The sequence below is a fragment of the Daucus carota genome, chromosome 2 (assembly GCF_001625215.2).
Source record: "Daucus carota subsp. sativus chromosome 2, DH1 v3.0, whole genome shotgun sequence".
NCBI lineage: Eukaryota > Viridiplantae > Streptophyta > Magnoliopsida > Apiales > Apiaceae > Daucus > Daucus carota.
In genome coordinates this window covers 41,535,257-41,557,944 of record NC_030382.2, presented here as the reverse complement: position 1 = coordinate 41,557,944, position 22,688 = coordinate 41,535,257, and the positions used below count along the sequence as shown (strand labels likewise).

Sequence of the window (22,688 nt, the reverse complement as noted above, 5' to 3'; positions counted from 1 at the left end):
CGGAGAAACATTCTCTCGGAGAGTTGGACTGTCCTTTGATGTTAACATTTGAAAACTAGCTTGTTGGTTTTAGTTTTGGGCCTCTCTCATGTACAGCATTGTTAATGGCTTACCTGCAAAAAGGTAGATTTAATAAGCAATTTGCACTCATGTGCTTGTGAAGTTGATGTTATAACCGTAAAGGTTGAGATAAGAGGTCACTTAATATGACTTAACCATGGGTCGCGTTTAAAATAGAATCAATTAATATTTAAAATAAAATTATAAAATCACTAAAGTTCTGTTTGCATAATTTTATATTTTTCATAAATTTTCAAGATCTAAATTTAAATACATATTTTTTTGCATCGTTGTGTATGTTCAAAAGTAATTTCAAAATATAATACATAAATAGGACATATTTTTTTCATGTGCGGTTCTGCCGCAAAATCCTAACTAATATTTAAAATAAGATAATGATTCTAAGGTTCTCTCCTGATGCTAATGGTTCTCTCTGGAACATAACCTCAACTCGGATATTGACTTCAACCAATCACAACTAAATATGTGCTTTCTGGAAAAAACTGAATCATTTATTAGTAAATTCTATAATTTTTATAATATGCATATGTAATATTAATAAGTGTGAACAATATAATACCTTGCTAATTATGCATTCTAGTGTATTTGAATTAATCACCTAAGCGATTTCTAAATATATGTAGTTCCATTATAGAATTGGTCTGAATTATTTATATATCAGAAAATATCAATAGGCAGCTTGTTTACCTTCTTCTTTTTTTTTTTGTGAAAAGTGCTTATAAAGAATTTAATATAATTGAAAGAAATATGATATTTCATTCCCCAACTGTAATGCACCAAAATATTAAATAACAAATTTAGTTACAGTAACTTGAAAAAATATTCAGTACACAAAAATTATTTTTCTTATAGATGAAAATATTTAATATATATTAATAATATGATTTAAAATTTAAATATTTGTTATTTTTTAAATTGATAATTTAAATATAATATCCATTATTGAAATATTTGTTAGTATACGGAATATAAAATCTGGAGTGAGTTGTATGTTTTTCTTACAATATAACGAAATAACTGAATGAGCTTATGTCCGTATGCAGCCAAGAGATTGCGGATGGTTCTGTAATATGGCGGGAATATGACCCTAGGTTTTGCTTAATTTAAATTCTCTAACAAGCTTATTAACCGCTTTTCCGAGAAAAGACCGTGCTCAAACATGAGGAACGTAGGATTCAATGACTTGGCGCGAAAGTATTTCTAAGTCTGTCAAGATTGTACTTTATTGAATGAGGTTACCGTTACATTTGTATTCTAAAGAACACAAGTCTCGTATCTGCTCTCCTGTTTCACCCAACCCTAACCTAAACTGTCAAAAAATTGCGGGAAATATACATTTTTTAGTAATAAATAAATATATTATTTAAAATTAAATATATAGTTTTTAATTTTAATGAAGTATTGCAATAATCAAAACTTAAACCTGGCCTCAGCTATTTATTAATGTTTAGTTTAATAAATCATGAATAGAATTCAAATTTCAGATATTTAATATAATTAAAAAATCAAAATATATTCCTACGAGTATCATGTTTTTCACATAATTTTGAGGATCCCACAAAACACGTTAAAACCTGGGAGTATAAAAAGCTCGAAATCCAATGCAGTTCCAAAGCGCCACCTAGTCTCATCTGTCCAAAATCAAATTGTTGAAAAAAGCTGCGCCTCAGAGTCTGTGACTCACTCACGACCGAGTTGACACCGAGTCACTCACTGAACCCGTGGTAATCCTGGTCTTTCATGCTCCAAGGTACGCTCATATGCATCATCATTTCGCTTACATCTTGCACCACCTTGATTATTTGTTTTATTGTTTGTATGATTTTATTTTGTTTTGTTTGTGTTGATGTAGTAAGATTATATATGTGTTTGGTTGATTTTGTGTAGGCGGTGTTGGAATGGGTGAGCCTGGTGGTTTGGGGAGTGTGTCTAGGGTTTTAGATTCTGGTGAAAGTGGTTTTGAAGGGAATTCAGGGTTTGGGGCTGATGAGATTATGGTGGAGATTGTGGGGTCTGATGTGATTGTTGATGGGGATGGTGGGAATGAGATGAGTTGGGGAGATGGCGGGGTTTTCGGGTTTGAGGGGAATGTGGGGGGTGCTGATTTTGTGGATGAGGGGGTTGGTGTGGAGGATTATGGAGTTACTGAGGATGTTGTGTTTTTGGAGAATGTGGGGGTGGAAAGACGGGATGCGGTGATGGCCAGTGGGAATGAGAATCGTTTGGGTGGGCGCGAGGAGGTGAGGGGAAATGGTGGTAAGGGGTGTGAAATGATGACTCTGTCTGAGGCTTTGAGTTGTGGTAGTGAGATTAGTGGTGGGAATTTTGTGGTAGCTGCTGGATTGTCTAGTGGAGAGACCGAGGTGATTCGGGAGAAAAGGGATTGTGGTTTGAGTGGGGATAAAATGGTGGAAAGTTGTGATGGTTTGGCTTTGCAAATGGGATTTATGAATAAAGATGCGTCGTCAAATGCAAGTACTGGATATGGGTTTAGAAGTAATTCGGATATGGAGATATCTATGGAGGTGAAAGATAGAGGTTTAAATGGTAGGGATCAGGTTGCGCATGATATTGCTTTTGATGCAGAATCAACTTGTTTAGAAACTGTTCAGAGCACTTCTGTGGAAACTGATACTGGCGCAACTTGTGTTAATTCTAAATATGGGGATCACCAAACTGAAGCTGTTGCAAGGATGAATGAGATGCTGAGTGAGAAGAATAAGGCACCTCAATCAAATATTAACTCCCCTGAAGACTTTGAATTTGATAATACATATGATTCATACTGGACTGACATAATAGTACTGAACTACGATAAAGATCAAATACTTTATAGAGGTCAGAATGGAGAAGCTGAAAATCCGCTAATGGCTAATGAGGCAGATGAAGAGCAAATGTGTGATGCTGCTCAGTATGGAGAAGCTAGAAGTCAGCTAGTGCCATCTGAAGCAGATAAACCTGTAAAATCTGGCAGGAAATTTTGGAAGCCGTTTTCTAGAGGGAAGCAGGTAATGGTATCAGACAAACCAGTAGAAGATCATGCGGACGTCAGGAGCCCAGATTGCACACCAACAGAACTTATACTAAAATTTAGCGAGGGGAAATTTGTACCATCTGAAATTGATCTTAACAAAATATTCAGACGTTTCGGCCCACTAATGGAACATGAAACAGAGATTGACATGGAAAATAGTTGTGCAAAGGTGGTTTATAAGAGGTGTTCTGACGCTAAAGTTGCTCTAAGTAGTGCTGGCCTATTCAATATATTTGGGCCAATGCTTGTTAGTTTTGAACTCAGTTCTGTTCCATCAGCATCATTCAAAACTTTGCCAGCTGCAACAGTATACGACCGGGAGGATGCAAGTTAATCGCTTGAGGTAAATCCGAACCTTTCAATTTGTTCAATTTATATTGTTTAAATCATCTAATTTGGAGGTGTTCAGAGATTTTAGTTAGCAATAACCTTGTTTTGCTACTTAGGTAACCGTAATTGCCATTTGGGGTGACAGACTTTGAAAACTGAAGAAATTATCAGATTAAGGCTGAAGTATAAAGTGGGGCTTTCCCCTTTGGAAGTCTTTCCTCTTTTTTTTTTTTTTTGCTAGACAAATAATTTACAGGGAAAATTAATTCATTCGTCACCGAACTATAGGCCGTTTATGACTTAGTTAGCTAGGTCCCCGTACTAAAAATCCCAATTTTTTGATACATAAACCTAAACAAAAAAGATTCAAGTCCTTCCATCAAAATATGACTAACGGTTGTTAGTCAATGCTGACGTGGAAATTGAAAAAATTAAAGAAAAAATAGTTAAAATCACGAAAAATCAAAACTTTATGGATTGAAGTAAAATTTTGATATGTTAATCTACGAGTGACAGAACACGAATGGCGAAAGTTTTTTTAAGTAATGGATTTTAAATAATCTCCATTGAATATCATTGGATTTTGAAGCATAATATAAAATCCTGATTGAATACCGCCAGATTTTGTAGCATAGTTTAATATCTCAAATGAATACCCCCTACACCCCGTCATTGGAACTGTTAGAACTCTGCAACTTTGAGTGACTAACCTGATTAGAGACTGGTTAATTTGAATTAAGAAATTGTGAGATATTTTTGGTTCTGAAATCACAAACTAAATACCATTGTATGCTTTCTGTGCTTTGTGCGCCATATTTCTTGTACTGATTCTATAAGTTTAAAACTGCATGGCAGTTGTATCAAAACTTATCTGATCATATATTTGGTTGCAGCCTTGCAGGTGAAACGAACCAGAGACTTTTGAACATAAGTTTGCAACATAGGCGTAATGGATATATGGTTGTGGTGGAGCTAGAGGATACATAATTACTCTGGTTACTGGAAATTTGGCGCATTGTGTTCGGCGCTCTTTGGTTGTTACTTTATCGCCTATAGTCAGTGTCAGTTAGAAGGTTATTCTCATTATCAATAGCAAATTACTGCAAGTTAAATTATATGGATCAACTGTTTATAGATTGAAAAATTTGGTGTTTTATAGGTTTTGTTACTGACGATAATCTGCAATTTATAAGCTAGACAGCCCTGTAATCTGAAATTTTAAACAGCCTGTTGTGGCTTTTCTGGTTTCCTTTCCCTTGACTAAATTTCTGATGTTTTATTTAGAAACCTAGACATTATGTCCTGTCCTGGTTTCTCTGGGTGTTGGCCCTTCCTGTCACAATTTTTAAGAAAAAGATCCCAAATACCATTGTCAGAAGATGGCTTGACCTACCACTTTGCAATCCAAAATGCTAGATCGTGCGGCGTTTATCCTCTTTTCTTTTTTAAGCCACACGATATAGTGTTTTGAGACCTTTAACGCTATTTCATTTAGCGTTTTACTCCTAAAACGCTAGATTGTGTTACGTTTTGTAGTAATTTTCAGACCTAAACGCAGCACGATCTGATGTTTTCTTCGAAAAATCAAAACATTGGATTATCTAGCGTTAGTAATAGGCCCTGTTTGGGGATTAGCGGTTAGCGGTTAGCTGTTAGCGGATTGAATTAGATATTTTGACTAGCTGATTGAATTAGATGTTTTGACTAGCAAATTGAATTAGCTGTTTCTCGTAAAATTGTTTGGTAAATAGCTGATTGATTAGCTTTTTCTGACACAAACCAAAACCTCTAATCCAGAAAGCTCCTCAAAGTAGTTTTTTCAAAATTAGCTTTTTGGACCCAAACCTCTATTTCAATCTGCTTACCAAACACTAAAATTAGCGGATTCTAGTGGTCAAACCTCTAAACCATCTCAAACCTCTAATTTTTGCCCAAACCTCTAACTTCTAAACAGGGCATAGTATTTTGAATCATTTTCTTTTGGTCATTACTTGTTGAAATTGTGACACTGGGATCTTCTCTTTTTAAGGAAAGGTATTTATACTCGATTATTTTGTTGTCGTGAGTCTAATGGATATACTTGATTATTTTGTACTAAAAATTTTAAGTTTATGGTTCCTGGTTCTTAATAATGATGGACCCCTGCATATACAACGACCATACCAATCAAAATCCCTTAAACATATAAAATTTAGTGCTTAGCATGTATGTGCTCATGACACACACAAACCCTTAGAATAGATACACTTTGATCGTTTATTGGGCGAGTATTAGGTTCTCATCAACACTATTTTCTTAGGTGGTTTTTCTAAACACAGTGTTTTGAAATTTTTATTTCCACTTTTGTAAAATTGTTTCAAAATTTAATTTCTGTAAAAAAATGATTTTAAAAGCAATGTAGATTTTTTAAACAGTTTTATATTTAAAAAAACAGAAATTAGTATATTTTTCCAATGGAACAACTACTTGGCATCTACAATGCTGTTTGTTAAACATGATTAGCTGAATTGATTGCTAATGCTAAATCATGTAATACATTGTGTAAAAATTGCTACTCCAACAACATTTTCAGCAAGGTTTTGTTGGCTAAAATACTGGAGGACATTGTGTAAATTTTGTTGAACATGTAAGTTATTGTGCTTCGATAGTATTGACCATATTTTATAAATAATATTCTATTAATATTTTTGTTTGTTATTAATAGAATATATCACTTCAATATAATATATAAGTAACGAAGAGATATTATTAATAATATCACTGTAGTGTTGACTTTTATGAATGGTATCATATTGAATTTTTGACTTCCAACTTTATTTATATATCCATTAAAGATAGCATTTTATCAAATCAAAAGTAAAGTCTCTGGATTCTATAGAAAACTCAAAATTTTACTATAAATTTCATATTCCGGCTAGGCCCTAATCATAGCCAAATCACTTCGTCCAACTAGGTTTTTCTTTTATTTATACCCAACATTCATATTCCGGCTAGGCCTTAATCATAGCCAAATCACTTCGTGCAACTAGGTTTTTCTTTTATTTATACCCAACATCACTCCAACAATCATAATCAACCAACAAAAAAAAACCATCAACAAGTCTCGATTCCGACAAAACCAAATATAAAAACCAGTGAACCAAACACCAATAAGTATAATCGACTAGTTTCTCAAAAAAAAGTACAATCAGACTTCAAAATTTGTTTAGAACTCAATACAAGGTAATTCAACATCATACGAAACACATAAGCGAATTACATCAACCAACAAGTACGAATCCCACGTGAACACGAAAATCCGCCTAATTCAACATAAAACACAAATATCAAAAAGTCGAATCCTTTCATGAAATTGATAACCGAAATAGATAAACTTCGTCTTAAGTTTTAATTTAATTATTCAAACTTTTAAAGGGGCATCGACAACATGATTAAAGAAATGATTGTAATCCTCAATAGCACAAAATTTTGCAGATTTTTCAATAATATGTTGAATTTTTGTAATTTTTTTAGTAATTAAAATATTATAGTTTTTGGTATATACACTTTTAAAGTTATATAATTATATTAAAATATGATTTACTGAAATATAAACTTGTATTATAGTAAATTATATTAAAATATTAATACAATAAATTGAAACGAGACAATATTTTTTAAATCATTTTTAAATTATTCTTTTATAATAATTATAAAAGATTATATTTGTCGAACCTCTACAAACTCGTAAAAAATCTGTAAAAAAATTTCACATCATTCACTATTATATCAAAGTGAAATATTTATTTATAACACTCTAAAATATTAATAATATATTATTTTTAAAATACAGTCAATTACACAATATCATAAACAAAAAGTTTTAAATTAAAAAGGATATAAAGAACTAGTGTTCCCACAGACTCTGTGCTTTTAAAAATTTAAAAGTCACCTCTCTTTACTCTCTTTTTAAATATTATAAAATATTATTATTAAATATAATATTCATTTTCCTCTGATTCTACTCACTTTTCACTCTGACCTTTCTTTTAAATAATAACAAAATATAAATATAAAGTAAATATAAAAAAATAAGACCAGAGCTATCATGATATTTATTATATTATTTTGTTATGAGTCATATATTATATTATTTTTTAAAAATAATTTAGATTTTTATTGAAAATATTTTAATATGTTCACTTTAACAACTACTTTAATTAACATATTGATTTATATTTACACAACATCACTATTTTAAAAATTGCTAGAGAAATTATTGTCTTCATTTTTACTTTTCAAAATTTTTATATTCAGTTAATTAAAAAATTAGAAAGAAAACAACTAATTATTTAACTGATTACTTGATCAAGGGAGAGTTTATCCTTCTCGTTGCATAGAAATCTTCGCCGGTTCAAATTTTCAGCCCATAGTTTAGTAACGTAAGACTGTACCCTACCATACTCAAAAGCTGCAGTGAATTCCATGGCTATATACTCTAGAGCTTCACTCAACTCCCCCTCTCAGTTACGCTCACCTACACCAATCTCCCTCACAGCCCAATCACCAACCAGCTTTCATAGAACAATCAGATTGCAGCGCAAAGATCCCAGGTTTTCAATTAGGGTTTCAATTGAAGATGACAATAACTGTGTAGACGATAACAAGCACTCGTCTTTGGCTGAGCTTGCTTCTCGCGATTCCAGAACTCATCCAAGTAATACATTATACATATACATGTATCTATATATTTTTGTTATTGTTTTTCATTGTTAAGAATTTTGAAACTGGCTGATTGGTTTTTTAATAATGTGTTGTCATTTTCCTAGAGAAAATCATTGTGTAAAAATATATTGGATCAAGTAAGAACACTGTAGATGTTGGATTCACGTTAATTTTAACTTGTTTAGTTATGTGAATATTTATGCCGGTGAGAAAATTAGTTTAGTTGTTTCACTAAACTAATCAAATTCAAAATATTTGAAGCACCAAGCAAAATAGGCTGTTACACTTGTAACCTGCTACGCCCTATCCTATCCCCTTAAGCTTGTGTGTGTATCGTATTAAAAACTTCATTTGGACATATATTTAAAAATAATACCTCTTGCCATCCACATTGTTCGGTTAACAAGCACTTCAAATTTTGGTTGGTACTAAACTCTTGGATAGATACATAGATAGAAAATAAATATGGATATATTTGTGAAGCTAAAGAGAAACATATGTCTTAATTTAGAGGTGTCTATTTCTGAAAATAGTGGATCAGTTGCATTAGCAATATGAAGGGAGAGAGATGTTTTTAGTAAATTCTGGTCATGGTCAGAAATCTCAAGTCCGTATTAGTTCTTAACATTGTATTAATATATGCTGTTTTGAATGCTAGGACCTTTATCAACAAGTGATCTGTCGAAATCAATCAGGGACCGGTCTAGACTTCGAGTTGCATACCAGGCATGGATTCATAGTTATTTTCGGAGATTGGTCGTTTGTTGTTAACTTATTTGATATTTGTGTATGTTTTGTTTTTATTAAGGGAGTTAGTGGTGCATACAGCGAATCTGCAGCTCAGAAAGCATACCCTGATTGTGAAGCTGTTCCTTGCGAACAGTTTGACGTTGCCTTTCAGGTAGAAAAATATTCTATCTTGTTATAATTAATTGTCTACATTTTTTTTATTTACTTCTAAATTGTATATGAATTGATTTCTATAAGGATGTGTTTTTGATATGTTTAAACATTATAGTTTATAACTGAATACATGGAACTAATGAAAGGTTTAGGAAATATTTGTTATTTCAACTATTACATCATTGAATAATCAATACATGGTGTTAAAATCACTTGTTTCTTTTTATTTGGAGCTCGGAGTTGAGGATACTTAAGAATTTTATTTTTTTTAAAGATGCGAATACTTATACTAATCAGGAACTGTTTGGAGATTTTAGAGCCTCCTAAAGCAGATGTTTATACAAAGTGGTGATTAATTAGGCATATTCCTTAATAAATAAATATGGGCCATACTTGATCCTCTTTTTGGTTCTCTTGGTGTAGGCTGTGGAGCAATGGGTTGTAGACAGGGCTGTTTTGCCTATTGAGAACTCCCTTGGGGGAAGCATCCATCGAAATTATGACCTATTGCTTCGACATAGGTTACACATTGTTGGGGAGGTGAAATTTGCAGTTCGGCATTGCTTGTTAGCCAATCATGGTGTGCAAGTGGAAGATCTTAAAAGGGTTCTCAGCCATCCACAGGTACAAATCAGGCATACGTCTGTTAGTATTTGATCCGCATGATGATGTGCAATAATTTGTGGTGTTTCAGGCTCTTGCTCAGTGTGAACTTACATTAACAAAGTTGGGTGTGGTTAGAGAAGCCGTTGATGACACAGCTGGTGCTGCACAGGTATGGTTTTGTGATGGTAAATGAGCATTTGTTGGCTGTTTTGAAGTTGGAATAGAGAGTGCGAATTAAAGACTAAAAGGTCTTTTACTGAAAAGTTGGTATAGCAGAACGGCACAGACTGAAACAAGGACCAATATATCTACCATTATTGTCGAAATAGTGTTACACAATTTTCTTTGCTCAAAATTATAAGATGAGTGGTTTAAAAAGGTTGAGGTAGCTGAGGCAACTTTCAAATATACACTGGTCATTATTTGTTTTTTAAAGAGTGTTTATTAATTTTTGAAATAAAATGTTTATGACCTATTGAGTGATTGATCTGCATGTCAGTATGTTTCTTTGCATAAACTTAAAGACACGGGTGCAGTTGCTAGTTTGGGTGCAGCAAAGATCTACGACATGAATGTTCTCGCGAAAGATATTCAGGTTTGTAAGGTTATGTCTCAACAATTAATGTAGTAAGCTTTTAATTATTGTTAACAATCACGCATCAATTGTGCAGGATGATTCAGATAACATTACTCGTTTTCTGATACTGGCAAGAGAACCAATTATCCCAGGCACTGATAGGCCATTTAAGGTAACTAGAGTAAGATAATTACATGCTAATGAACTAGAAGTTGGTAATGATTACCTACTTTTTTTTAACGGATTTCCTTTCTCTCTCTCTTTCTCTTGGCCTTATCTAGACAAGCATTGTATTTTCCCTGGAGGAAGGGCCAGGAGTGCTTTTTAAGGCTCTAGCTGTTTTTGCTATGAGAAATATCAATCTTACAAAGGTAAAATTCTCTGACTTTTTAAACTCTCATTGATTCGCTGTGTCTCTTATGGTTTACCTATGCTTTCTTTGGGCCTTTCATGGGACCAGATCGAAAGTCGTCCACGGCGTTGGCAGCCTCTTCGACAAGCTGTTGATAGCAATAATGGGTCATTAAAGTATGTGAGAAATGACATAAGATCTGCCTATTTGTTTTTTACCAAATGTTTTTGTCGTATATCCATCTACTTGCATTTTGTTAAATTGTGTTACATGCTATAGTCTGGTAATCCAGAAACCTTAATGTGAATTAACATGCAATGAACAGGTACTTTGATTACCTCTTTTATGTTGATTTTGAAGCTTCGATGGCAGACCCCAATTCCCAAAATGCCCTCAAGCATTTGAAGGTTTTATTTTTCTCGGAAAGACTTTACTGTTTCCTACAATTAGATTTTTTAGTGAATATAGTATTTTATTATATGCAGGAGTTTGCAACTTTCTTGAGGGTGCTGGGAAGTTATCCGATGGACACTGACTAGCTTGACATGAGTACATTGCCTATGCTCAGGGGTGAGTATTTGGTCAGTAAAAGTGCATAAAATCCATCAAACATTAAAATATCTAAATCCATTCACTGCACTCTTTTTCGTTTGGGGGCATTTAGCTCCTAACTTTTAAATTCCCAGAGAATCCCAGCCAGACAGGCTGCGAAAATCTGATAGGTGTGGGCCACTGAACCTGCATCACTTCTTGTGTGGTTAATTACCAAGTTTCTACCAAAAATGTTTTTGGACTAATTAAGTATGGGTTTAGAAAATATTTTCTACTGTTTGGTCATCTGTTTCCTGGAATTTTGTCAATGGGTTTGCTGAAATTATTTTTTAACTGACTGTAAGAGATTGAGGATAGTGATATCTAACTTTTCTTGTATATGCACAGTCACCGTTTTAAATATGATATATGCCATATGCTATGTTGTCTTGTAGGTAAAATATGAGTTAGCTAATATTATTTTAACGTGTACTACAACTCTTCTTAATTTACTTTCTGACTAATTGCCGTGGATTTAATGTACAGTATGATGTCTTAATTGAATCATTTGTTGAAAGTCTTACATCTTGTTGCCAGAATCACAAGAGGTGGGGGGTTTAGAAGTGATATGAGTTAGCTAATATTATTTAACAAGAAGGTAAAATATGAGTTAGCTAATATTATTTTAACGTGTACTACAACTCTTCTTAATTTACTTTCTGACTAATTGCCGTGGATTTAATGTACAGTATGATGTCTTAATTGAATCATTTGTTGAAAGTCTTACATCTTGTTGCCAGAATCACAAGAGGTGGGGGGTTTAGAAGTGATATATCTGTGGGGATGATATCATATGAAGAAATTAAAATCATTAGTATGCTTGAACCCCCTCCTGCGCAATCTACACATTTTGTCTCATTCATGAATTCTCACGCTTTGTTGCTGTCAATCCTTTCTGAGTAGTTTTCCCTGACCTGTTTTTAATTGCCATGTATTTTGGGTTTCAGTTTATATATGGACTGTCGGTGCAATAGTGTCAAAAAGAGGATACTGGAACTCTAAATTTTGAAATCGGTGGAAGATGCACATATTTTTAATTTTCTTCAGTAGTATAGAAGAGCCTCGCTATTTTGCTTTACATGTGCAAGTGACCATCCTCCTCACCAGTGTGGTGGACTCGGGGTTTTTGGATGTTGGATTTTACTCTTTTCAGCAATATTTACGATGTCTTTAAATAGTTAGTGGTTTATGGGTTGCATTATTTTGTCTAGTGGGTTCATTCTTGAGGGTACAGTATATGGAGGTACTGGATATTTTTTTTTGGTCAAGGGAACATATCTTGCCCCCATTTTGTTTTGTTAATGCACTTATCATCATTGCCTCATTGGAGCTGCAAGAATTTTTGATATATAACATTTTGCAAGAATTTTATGATGTATATAATGCAAATTTTGTGGCACTCTGGATTCTGGAGCAGCTTGTGGAACTTGGATACAAGTAAAATTTCTTGGATTGAAGTTTGAACATTTGGTCTTTAGCAAAAAGCATTTTTTATTTACTCCCTCAGGCTCTGGCTATTTAGAAATATAATGACAATCATGGGAGAAGAAAAACCCAAATAACAATTTCGAAAATCTGTAATCGAGGTACATCGTATATGAGCATTCTATTCGGAAAGGTTACCTCTTATTCTATGCGAATAATGCTTTATAAACAATTGAAAAAGAAATGAGGATACTTTTGTACAAAACTCAGATGAACAAGTTTCTCTTTAAAAATGCATATTTTATTTGTTTTTTTTTCCAGTCATCTTCGGAATTGCTATTAAATTTGTAGACTTTTTATTTCCATTATCTTAGCTTGCAAATTTTATTACTATTAAAATCTTTCAAGAGCATCCCGATCGGTGAAAAACCTTTGTCTAAATGTGTCATAAAGATATAATTTATTTTTTTTAACAAAGACATAAAAACTTTCGATGGCCCATAAAAATTTTATTTCATATATATTCTTACCGATGTTCTCATTCATCGAAAAGGTTGTTCTTTTATGTCCTGTATCAAAATTGCGATCTCCTCTGAGTATTAGCCAAGGATATTGTTTAATTATAATAAGTGTGACACTCATTGCATTACAACGACAAAATATATCCTTTCACAAAAACAAAACATATAATTGCAGAGAACTATACAATTTGTGCTGGGTAATTTCCATTTTATATCGCTCCCGTATATAATTCATTAACTTGACCGTGTGCGCGAGAGAGACAGAGAGAGAGATCGAGAGAGAGATCTGATCGATGTCGAGAGCTAGGCGAGCAACACTACCTCCCGCACAGGAGGTAAACACTCACAATTTCACCTATCTCCTGTATTCACCTTGTGTTAACATCTCTAATTTTATATTTTTTTTTTATCATTTCTTATTCGTAATTATATTATCCGTATGTTAAATTTGATGTCAAATTCTTACGAATCATCGAAATTCAACAATGATTATGCACTCAGCACTCTTAGCGATTAATTCGACTAGTAAAATATCGAGAATTTGGTTTTTACTTGGCAGAATATTGACAAGCTTGATAATATTGTCAAACAAGGCAATTCTTATGGAGCTCAGCAAATGTACAAATCTATTACTGCAAGGTATAATAAAATTCTCGGCTCAGCTTGAATTTTGATTTTAGGTATTACGCTAATGTGTGTAGTGATTGATGAGTGTGTGTTATATTGTAGATATGTGGCGGCCGAGAGGTATTCTGATGCGCTGGAAATTTATCAGGCCGGTGCCTGCGTCCAGTTAGAACATGAGCAGGTGTTGCTTTAATTTATGCAGAATCAATTCGATATATAGTAATGCGTATAGTCATGTAAGAAAGCAAGTTGTAAAAGTGCAAGCAATTTAGGTTAACTTAATTCGAGATATAAGAACCTAGGTTTGCTGATGACCTTGGTGCAGAATGTTTGCTTGTTTGGCAATTAGCATTGAACTTGTTCTCTTTGAACCTTAAGTAGGCAGGAAACAGATCTATTATTTTTCACTCTCTATAATAGCCAAGTGAAGAAAACAAAAGATAGGTTTTAAGTCTTCCTGCTTCTCAAATTGATGATCGTAATGTGTTCCATAGCATTCTTATAGAATCTGCTACTTTAACATACAATATATCTGCACACTATGTGTTCCAGGTCACTTGTGGGGCTGAGCTTGCAGTGCTTCTAGTGGAAACCCTTGTGAAAGGGAAATTTCCTTACGGTGAAGATACTCTTGGTCAGTTTAATATTTTGCTCTTTCTTTCTAGTGTTATTCTTCGTCAACGCGTTATCTGCATTTTGGACTACCGCAAGAGAAGTTAATTTTCAAAAATGGACTCACATAATAGTGCAAAGACGTGAAAAAGGCATACTAGGTGTTAATGTAGCATGTGATGCAAATGCAGATATTTGTGCATGCATATTTGTTTGGGATGGGTTTACAGCTAGGATTGGTTATGCATCAATATGTGCTACGTGCATGCTCTTAAATCAGGAGATTGAATGCCACTAAACATGAAAAATAACTCTTACTATCTGCGATTCCGTGGGGCTTAGAAGGTCCTTTATTTCTTCGTGTAAACTCCATATATGTTTACTGCATTTGTTGTATAAACAAATTATCCTCATCAATCATCATTATTGTGAGCCATTTTATTATTAAGAATCTAGTATGGACTAGCAAGTAATAGATTCTTGCTATGGGTTCTTGAACCAGATTTTATTAAAAATGACACATATCAATATAGTACAAAGGTAGATTAATAAAATATAATAAACTGACAGTATACGGCTGATGGTTTTTCATAATGTTACATAGTCCAAAATACTGATACCAAATCCTAAGTTATCTAGAAAGATATGGAAATGGATGTTGAGATGGAGCTCAGAATAGAGTAAAGTAGGACTAAATTTGAATGACGACTTTACAAAATTTACATTTGACCCTTATGTTAGGAAATATAGCATATTTATTGTAGTTTGTTTTTATCTGGATATGAGGCTATATTTTTCGTAAATTCGGTATGATGTTAATCATAACAAAAGAATTAGTTGAGGGGGTCAACTAAACCAGACTGCTGGACCTGGCTTTATCAGTGATCTAACTGGAAACAGAGTGAGACTATTATATTAACAGCTGTGAATGCTTCTGGGAATATATTTAGGGACTCCTTGCCTAATGACATTAAAGGACACTCTGAAATTGACATTGACTATCACTGATGTATCAATTATCTGGGATATGAATTAACTAGATTGCTTGTTACTGCTTTCAGGGCGGGGTTGTTTTCAATATATACTCTATGTTAAACAATTTTTGACATTCCTTTGCCATATATTACAGTATAGTATTTGAGAATGTCTAGTGAAAATACTTAAAACACCCCACTGGGAGAGGTGAATCGTTCGTCCTCTAAAGCGTAGAATCTTGTGCAAACTAAAAATTCATGGACCTAATCATATGTTAATTCATGATTATTTTGTATATTCAGAGCATTTCTTGAGTTATTTGTTTTTTGATGACTCAAACTTATTTATAGAACGCATCAGAAGAATCTACGAAAAGTTTCCTCGTATTCCTGTAACACATAATTTGGATATGTCTGATGATGACATGCAACGAGTTCATGAAGCTCTTGGGGCAGCAAAAACACGTGTTGAGTGTTGCTCGTCTTTTCTCAAAGCTGCAATTAGGTTAGTATCCTTTTCCATCAGATATTGGATGTATTTAATGATTTAGTGTATTTTTATCTGATTAAAGTTTATTTTGGAACTTGGGATATACATTTAGAATCAGTGTTCTAAAAGTCGGCGATTAATCGGGATTAATCGTCGATTAATCGCTGTTCGGTCGGCCACTGTCTCGATTAAGCGTTAATCGGTGAAAAATCGTTTTTTTAGGAAATCGGCCAAAATCGGGATTAATCGGTCAAAAGTCGGGATTAATCGGAAAAAGTCGGTCAAAAATCGGTGAATTTAAAAAAATTAAAATAAAAAGAATTTTTTTTTAAAACTTTAAATTTAATTACCTTTCATTCTTTTAATATTAGCTTCTAAACTATAATTACATAAATTTGCAATATCTTCTTTCGCAGAATTAATTAAATTCAAGTTTATATATGAGATGACTGGACTTGTATATGTATATAAAGGCATGTTTTGTGTTATAAAAAATCATTAATTTTTTGATTTTATATGACTATAAATTTATACTATATATAATTATATTAATATATATATATATATATATATATATATATATATAATTTAAAAAAAATATTAAATTGATTACGATTAATGATCCGATTAATCACTCCGATTAATCTCCGATTATCCGATTAATCGCTGGACGGTGCCTTCACCGACTAAGTCCGATTCCCGCTTTTTACAACACTGTTTAGAATCATTTATTGAATAATTTATAATTATATCTTATATATAATAAGCACATTCCAGACATTTTAAATTTCTTTTTATCAAGTGAGTTTTCTTTTGAATAATGGCAATCTATATATGTTACTATATTATGCAATTTTTGTTAAAAAGGTACTGATATAATTAAAAATTAACTTTAAGCAATATAAGTTTCACGAAGTGCTCAAATAATTTTTTGTTTCATAAAACATTGATCTATATGAACACATGTATTATATTGTATAAAAATTATAACATAAAATTTTAGAAGTACATTAAACTTTACGAATCAGTCCCTAGCACGGGATATAGGATAGTGTTCAATAAATTTACCATTATTCCATAATATCTTTATGATCTGCCACCTTTGATTAAAAAGTGTCATGCATATTTTGGGCTGCTCGACTCTTCAAGTTGGGGCGCAAATCAGTTTTTTTGATTGATGAATATATTGAGCATCTTATTATTGGGTCAGACAGAAAATAGCTTCACAGATATGAACAAGAAAATAGAACTGACAGCAAGCATCCCCACAATACAGATGACTATTGTTAGACATAGGTTAATATATATTCATATCTTTATATACCCATAATAAGGTGCTTTTGTCATGATGTGCCAACTACGAAAGTGACTGACAACTTTGACTTTTAAAGGTAAACAGATATATAATATAATGCAGGATGGTATCCTAAATAGCGTAGCGTTGAAATGGGTTGGACCCAAGTCAGCATTTCAATCCCTTGAATATGTTCAAACTTTTCATGGTAGGTTGACGGTTGGATTGGATTCCTTTTAGGACCAATGGTTTGGACTTTTGAGGGAGGACTTATTGGTAGCTAATCTTAAAATGTGTAATATATTACTTCTGAATGTTATATGTGACGAAATCTTTACTTTTGGAGATCACTTATATGTTACTCTGGCATAAGCGTTAATTATTTTCTCACTTACTGTAAACGGTGCCTTAATCTTGATCATTCCTAGAATTTAATAAGCCATGCTTGCTGAAACATATTGTTTTGTTTGACTTATTTTAGGCTGTTCGACTCCATCCCCTTCCTATTGTACTATATTCTTTTCTCTCTTTGACAAAGTTTTGTTTTCATCCGAGAAGTTACTACTTGTTGACTGGACTGAAACTGGATCTCACAGGCGTATTTTCGACATTGCATATAATTGGTCAAGTTTTACATGATGTGGATTAGGAAGATGGAATAACTCTGCATGTGAGTTGATTATATCATTTGGCTCCCTGTCCTGTCCTTATATTATTTATTATGTATTTAGGTGGTCCACAGAATTTGGAGCTCAGAGGAATGGATCTCCAGAGATACATGACATGCTTGCTGAATATATATATTCTGAATCCCCTGAGGTGGTAAGTTTGGCAGTGTACTTCCGGTCCAATATTGTTCAACCTCTTTCGTCTTCTACCCTCTCCGCCTTTTGGCTGTCCGGATGTACCCATTTTGGGTGTCTAACACCGATAAAATACATTTAAACTACATAAGCCAAGTACATAGAGATTTTTTTTTTCCCCTGTATAAGTGGATACTGTGAGTACACAAATAATAATCCTTCAAAATTCAGGCCGATGACCCCCTTCATGGTAAATGTGGCTCATTAAAAGACTTAAAACCATCAATTATGTGAATAAAAGTCATGATAATTGTGGTTTTTGGGCAAAGATCATTCTAATGATCTTTTGCACTCAGTATAGAACATATACACTACAATTAGAATTATAGAAATTAAGTACCGTGTTGACTTGTAGGAACTAGTCAAGTACTGATCTAGTAGTTGACCTTAGCAATAGCAAAAAAAAGATATTTTGGATGCCACTAGTTCTAAAGTCCTTTTCGCTTGTGTTTATTATATTTCCGAGGTGTTGGCTCATTTTATCAATGGCCCAAACAAGTTAAAAGATTTGCCTCTTTAATGCATCCTCGAGGTTTTCACATTGGATTTTTTAATTGTGCTGCTAATTTTACATGGTCAGATTCATACAATGTTTTGTAGATATTGTGACCCAGTATGCGGAATTGTACTCTATTAAATCTGTTAGTAACATTATGTTGGTGGCATAGTCATACTTGGCGTTGATATACAGGACATGGCAAAAGTTTCTTTTCATTTTGTTCGAGGGAAAGATCTTGAGAAGTTTGCTTCAACTCTTGTAAATTTTACTGGCAAGGTTAGCTGTTTACTAATTCCTGTTGTTTCTCACAAGTTTGAACATGAACTCCTATGGTTAGATTTTACTATGCTTCCCTGTTTGTTCTCTCTACTAAATGAATCAAGTTTCCTATATGCCAGCTCTAAATAAATTACTGTCAGATAGAAGTAGCTGACATGTAAAGTGCTTATTAGGTTTAAACACATAATCTTGATTTTCTGATCTGTCCCGCATGAGTCATGACTACTTCTCTGTGAAGACTTGTTGTTAAATATTAGTGCATATTGTGCCCTGCCTAGAACTGTAATGGTTTTGTCTATTTGTGAAATTATTGCTTTTTCTTTACCATGTTATATGCAGCAACCCAGCAACACCAAATCTGCAGCATTTTCCTTTCAAGTTGTCACAAATTAACTTGGTTTTTCTTTGATAAATGATAAGGATAATTGTTGTGTGAATTGTTAACTTGTACATTGTTTAAGTATGCAGTGCTACCCTGGTGAAGATGATATGGCAATTGCACGGGCAGTTTTACTGTAAGTTCAATTAGATAGAATATATTAAAAGTCTGTCATGATTTCATTACCTTGTTTATATCATGTTGCTTTTGCAAGATGCCTTCATTTTAAAGACATAATGTTCAAGTTGATGTTTGAATGATCAAGATACCTTGGTACTTGTTATCGATTCGGAGTCAATGTTCCCACTAACCTTGATTTTAATGATAATGTAGTATGATGAACTTGAAGGTGGGATTCTATCCTTGTAAGAAGTCTAGTTTGAAGGTTTTGAAAATGTTAAATAATATTATTTCTCATGGTTAGGTAATTACATACAGTACCTGATTCTTTTATCCTATATTGCATCAGTTCTCTTCAAATTGGGATAATCTTGTGCAAGTAATTTTGTGTGCTTGTGTTTTAACTTCCAATTTTCATAATGTACTTTTCAAACGGTTTAAATAATGAGCATATCTAATATATAATTTTCTTTTGGTAATTACTCGATATTAGCGTGAGACTTCTCAAATCAACATTAAAGTTAACGAAAACAAACAATTGATAATTCTTGACATGTAATACATTAAGTTCGTATATGTTACATTGTGCGACACAATAACGTACATGTCTTGAAACTTAGTCATATTTTTTTGTAGGTATTTATCATTAGGTAACCTGGGAGATGCTAATGATCTTGTGGATGAAGTCCAGAAACAAATGCAAGATAAGGAGCTTGACTATCCGCATTCAGAGCTGATTGAGTTTATAAATTACCTCTTAGAAACGTAAGCTTTCTTTTATGTTTATATCTATTTACTGTCGAGTATATTTAGTTGTATGCTAGTTGGTATAAACTCGCATGTCTTTCTTAAGCAATTGGTTATACGTGGTGCCATGTTGGGTAACATTTCTTTGTTTGATATATGGTCTAGTTACAAGCTCACTTCTGTGTTCTTGTTCAGTGGAGATTTAAGTTCTAGTATGCTAGTGCTAATTTGTAACACATAAGTTGAGATGCTTATATTTCTGTGGTATGTATCAAAGTATTAATTAATGGCAGGACTGTGCAATCAGAATAGATATGTGAGTCTCTCGCCCTCGCTACTATTGTTTTTAGTTACCTGAATACTAGCACCTTAAAAGCAAAATTTCCATCACATATTCATTGCTAATTTAATATATTCTATGAGTCTTTGAACACCAATAGTCTCGCCTATTAGGTTGACTACCAGTCTCCATTTCTCATTTTTTTGACAGTCTTGTTTCAGGATTTAGTATCTAGTACTGTAATTGAAATTCAAGGTTTATGATTGGTATGCCGTCATAGAGAAGGCGAACTACAACCAGTGTGTTTCATTGATATTATTGTGTCGATTGCAGGTTGCAGAGAGATGCCTTGCCGCTATTTAATAGATTGAGACAGACTTATGCTTCCAGTTTAGATCGAGATCCTGCACTAAATGAGGTGCTTACTCTTTTATGCAATATATTGATTTTTGTGCCCCTGAGCTTTCCAACTCAATGTTTATAGCACGATTTGTGTTTTTTTTTTGTTAAAAGACTTCTGGGTGACCCTAATTATCTATACTCATCTGCTTTTTTTAGCTCATATTGATTATAATCTATTTCCTAACTCATGCACTTTTGTCGGTTTAGTTGCTTGATGTTGTTGCAGAGAAGTTCTATGGAGTACGACGTAGAAACCCAATGCAGGATATGTTCGGAGATATCTTTAAGGTATTATTAGTGAGAGCAGTAGTCTTGATAATGTTGTCTGTCGACTATAAAAACAAAGTGTGTATTTGTGTGTGTGTACGTGCTCGCTATTTGACTCGGTGGGGTGGGCAGACTCGGTATCTAAAATTGGAGGGAGGATACTCTTTAACAATTTTGTGGTTTGCTACAATGGTTATCGATTAGGAGGATAAATCATACTTGCGCTAACAAGGCGAGGAATAATGTTTTCATGAAAATTCGGACTTGTCACTCTTTCTAAAATGCTATGCAGTCTCGCAAACAAATTACAGCTTACCAGCATTATGAAAAGTGAAATAAAAAGAAGTGGGGAGAGGGGGGTTGGAACCCTCCTGATCTGCCACTAGATTGACTTTACTTTTGTTGCATATTGTATTCTGAAAGTGATAACTAATGGTGCCTTTGTGGGTACTTGTTATTCAGATGATGGGAGGTGATGTCATGTGAAGGACCATTTCAAATTGACCAGCACAGAATTACTTTGCAATGCCATTTCGATCTATGCAGAAGCATGTCCAGAAGAGGGACATACATGAACAAAAGCAGATCCCTGTTGTATTCTGCTATATTTACATGAAATACTAGATAATTCGTTCACAGTATAACAAATTTTGATAGCAAGATGCATTTTAGTGATGGAATAGTACATTACATTTAGTTGGAAATTTATGTTCTTTAATCTAGAGCATTGAATGAGTTTCTCACTAGTTTTTCACTCTTCCAGATCGCAGTCTGCCCAGATTTCTGTATAATTATCTCACAAGTTCTGGTAAAAAGTTTTATACTTTGTGGAAAAAAAACAAGAATATACTGCTGCACACTGATATCCATATTTTGGCAATGGCTGTTCATCTTCATCACAGCTATTGTTTGACCAAATTTTTTTTATTATCTTTCTCTGATTTTGGGTCACAGATCTAACAGTTAATTTGAACTTCTCAATCGCCTTTTTTTTTCGGTGAGGAATCCTTCATATACTCGCCATATAAAGTTTTGCAGTGTAATTTTTTTTTTTTAAAGAAATATATAGTAAACTAACATAATTATGAAATTGTATATTCCAAACTATACTAAATAAATCAGAATCAGCGGAGGAAGGTCTATCAAAATATAAGAACTCCAGCAATAACCCATCTGTTATTTGCAAATGACAGTTTTCTTTTCTCTCTGAGCAAATCAATTTGAAGCTCAAGCTGTCAAAAGAAAAATCTCTTGAACTCGTATGAGCTTTTTGCCTGTGCAAGCAATTAATTTCCAAAAATCTGGAGTCTTTTCAGTGCAAATGTTCGTAGGGACAAATAACAAGCAATGAAAGAACAGTTTCAAGTTAGCAATGGCCTGAGCCAGAGTAGGTATCTAGGCCTGCCTTGGTTAATTGGTCATTCGAAAAAAGCTGTTTTTAATTTTGTGAAAGAGAAGGCCTTAAATGAATTCAGGGATGGAGTTCTAAACTACTGTCTGGCGCAGGAAAGGCTGTTCTCACAAGAGAAGATGATGAATGGATATGGGTGGAGCTCTAACTCGACGAACAATAAAGGTATTCGGTGGGTAGCTTGGGAGAATATGTGCATGGCGAAAGGGAAGGGTGGTATGGGATTCAGAAGCCTCCGTGATTTTAATTTGGCTCTTTTGGGAAAGCATTGCTGGAAGTTAGCAAATGATTCAAATTCTCCAGTGGCTGGGATGTTCAAG

General features: G+C 33.5%; 3 protein-coding genes across 3 annotated transcripts; all 3 read left to right on the top strand.

The window, feature by feature from the left end:
• The first annotated feature begins 1,701 nt into the window (after window positions 1-1,701).
• LOC135150193 (uncharacterized) lies at window positions 1,702-4,695 on the top strand. The gene is made up of 3 exons (XM_064086339.1): window positions 1,702-1,831; window positions 1,969-3,458; window positions 4,339-4,695. Exons 1-2 carry the CDS (start codon window positions 1,822-1,824, stop codon window positions 3,447-3,449), a joined length of 1,491 nt encoding a protein of 496 aa, XP_063942409.1. The 5' UTR covers window positions 1,702-1,821; the 3' UTR covers window positions 3,450-3,458; window positions 4,339-4,695.
• A 3,112-nt stretch (window positions 4,696-7,807) lies between these two features.
• LOC108206009 (arogenate dehydratase 2) lies at window positions 7,808-12,577 on the top strand. The gene is made up of 12 exons (XM_017376163.2): window positions 7,808-8,141; window positions 8,808-8,875; window positions 8,958-9,050; window positions 9,476-9,676; window positions 9,747-9,827; window positions 10,158-10,253; window positions 10,330-10,407; window positions 10,517-10,606; window positions 10,696-10,763; window positions 10,913-10,994; window positions 11,073-11,157; window positions 12,126-12,577. The coding sequence occupies exons 1-11, from the start codon at window positions 7,910-7,912 to the stop codon at window positions 11,124-11,126; spliced, it is 1,143 nt and encodes a 380-aa protein (XP_017231652.1). The 5' UTR covers window positions 7,808-7,909; the 3' UTR covers window positions 11,127-11,157; window positions 12,126-12,577.
• Window positions 12,578-13,256: 679 nt separating this feature from the next.
• Window positions 13,257-21,703, top strand: LOC108205598 (protein GET4). The gene is made up of 12 exons (XM_017375561.2): window positions 13,257-13,459; window positions 13,684-13,763; window positions 13,854-13,932; window positions 14,304-14,385; window positions 15,689-15,842; window positions 17,853-17,943; window positions 18,676-18,759; window positions 19,231-19,277; window positions 19,898-20,026; window positions 20,622-20,706; window positions 20,898-20,978; window positions 21,420-21,703. The coding sequence occupies exons 1-12, from the start codon at window positions 13,418-13,420 to the stop codon at window positions 21,441-21,443; spliced, it is 978 nt and encodes a 325-aa protein (XP_017231050.1). The 5' UTR covers window positions 13,257-13,417; the 3' UTR covers window positions 21,444-21,703.
• Window positions 21,704-22,688: the final 985 nt, after the last annotated feature.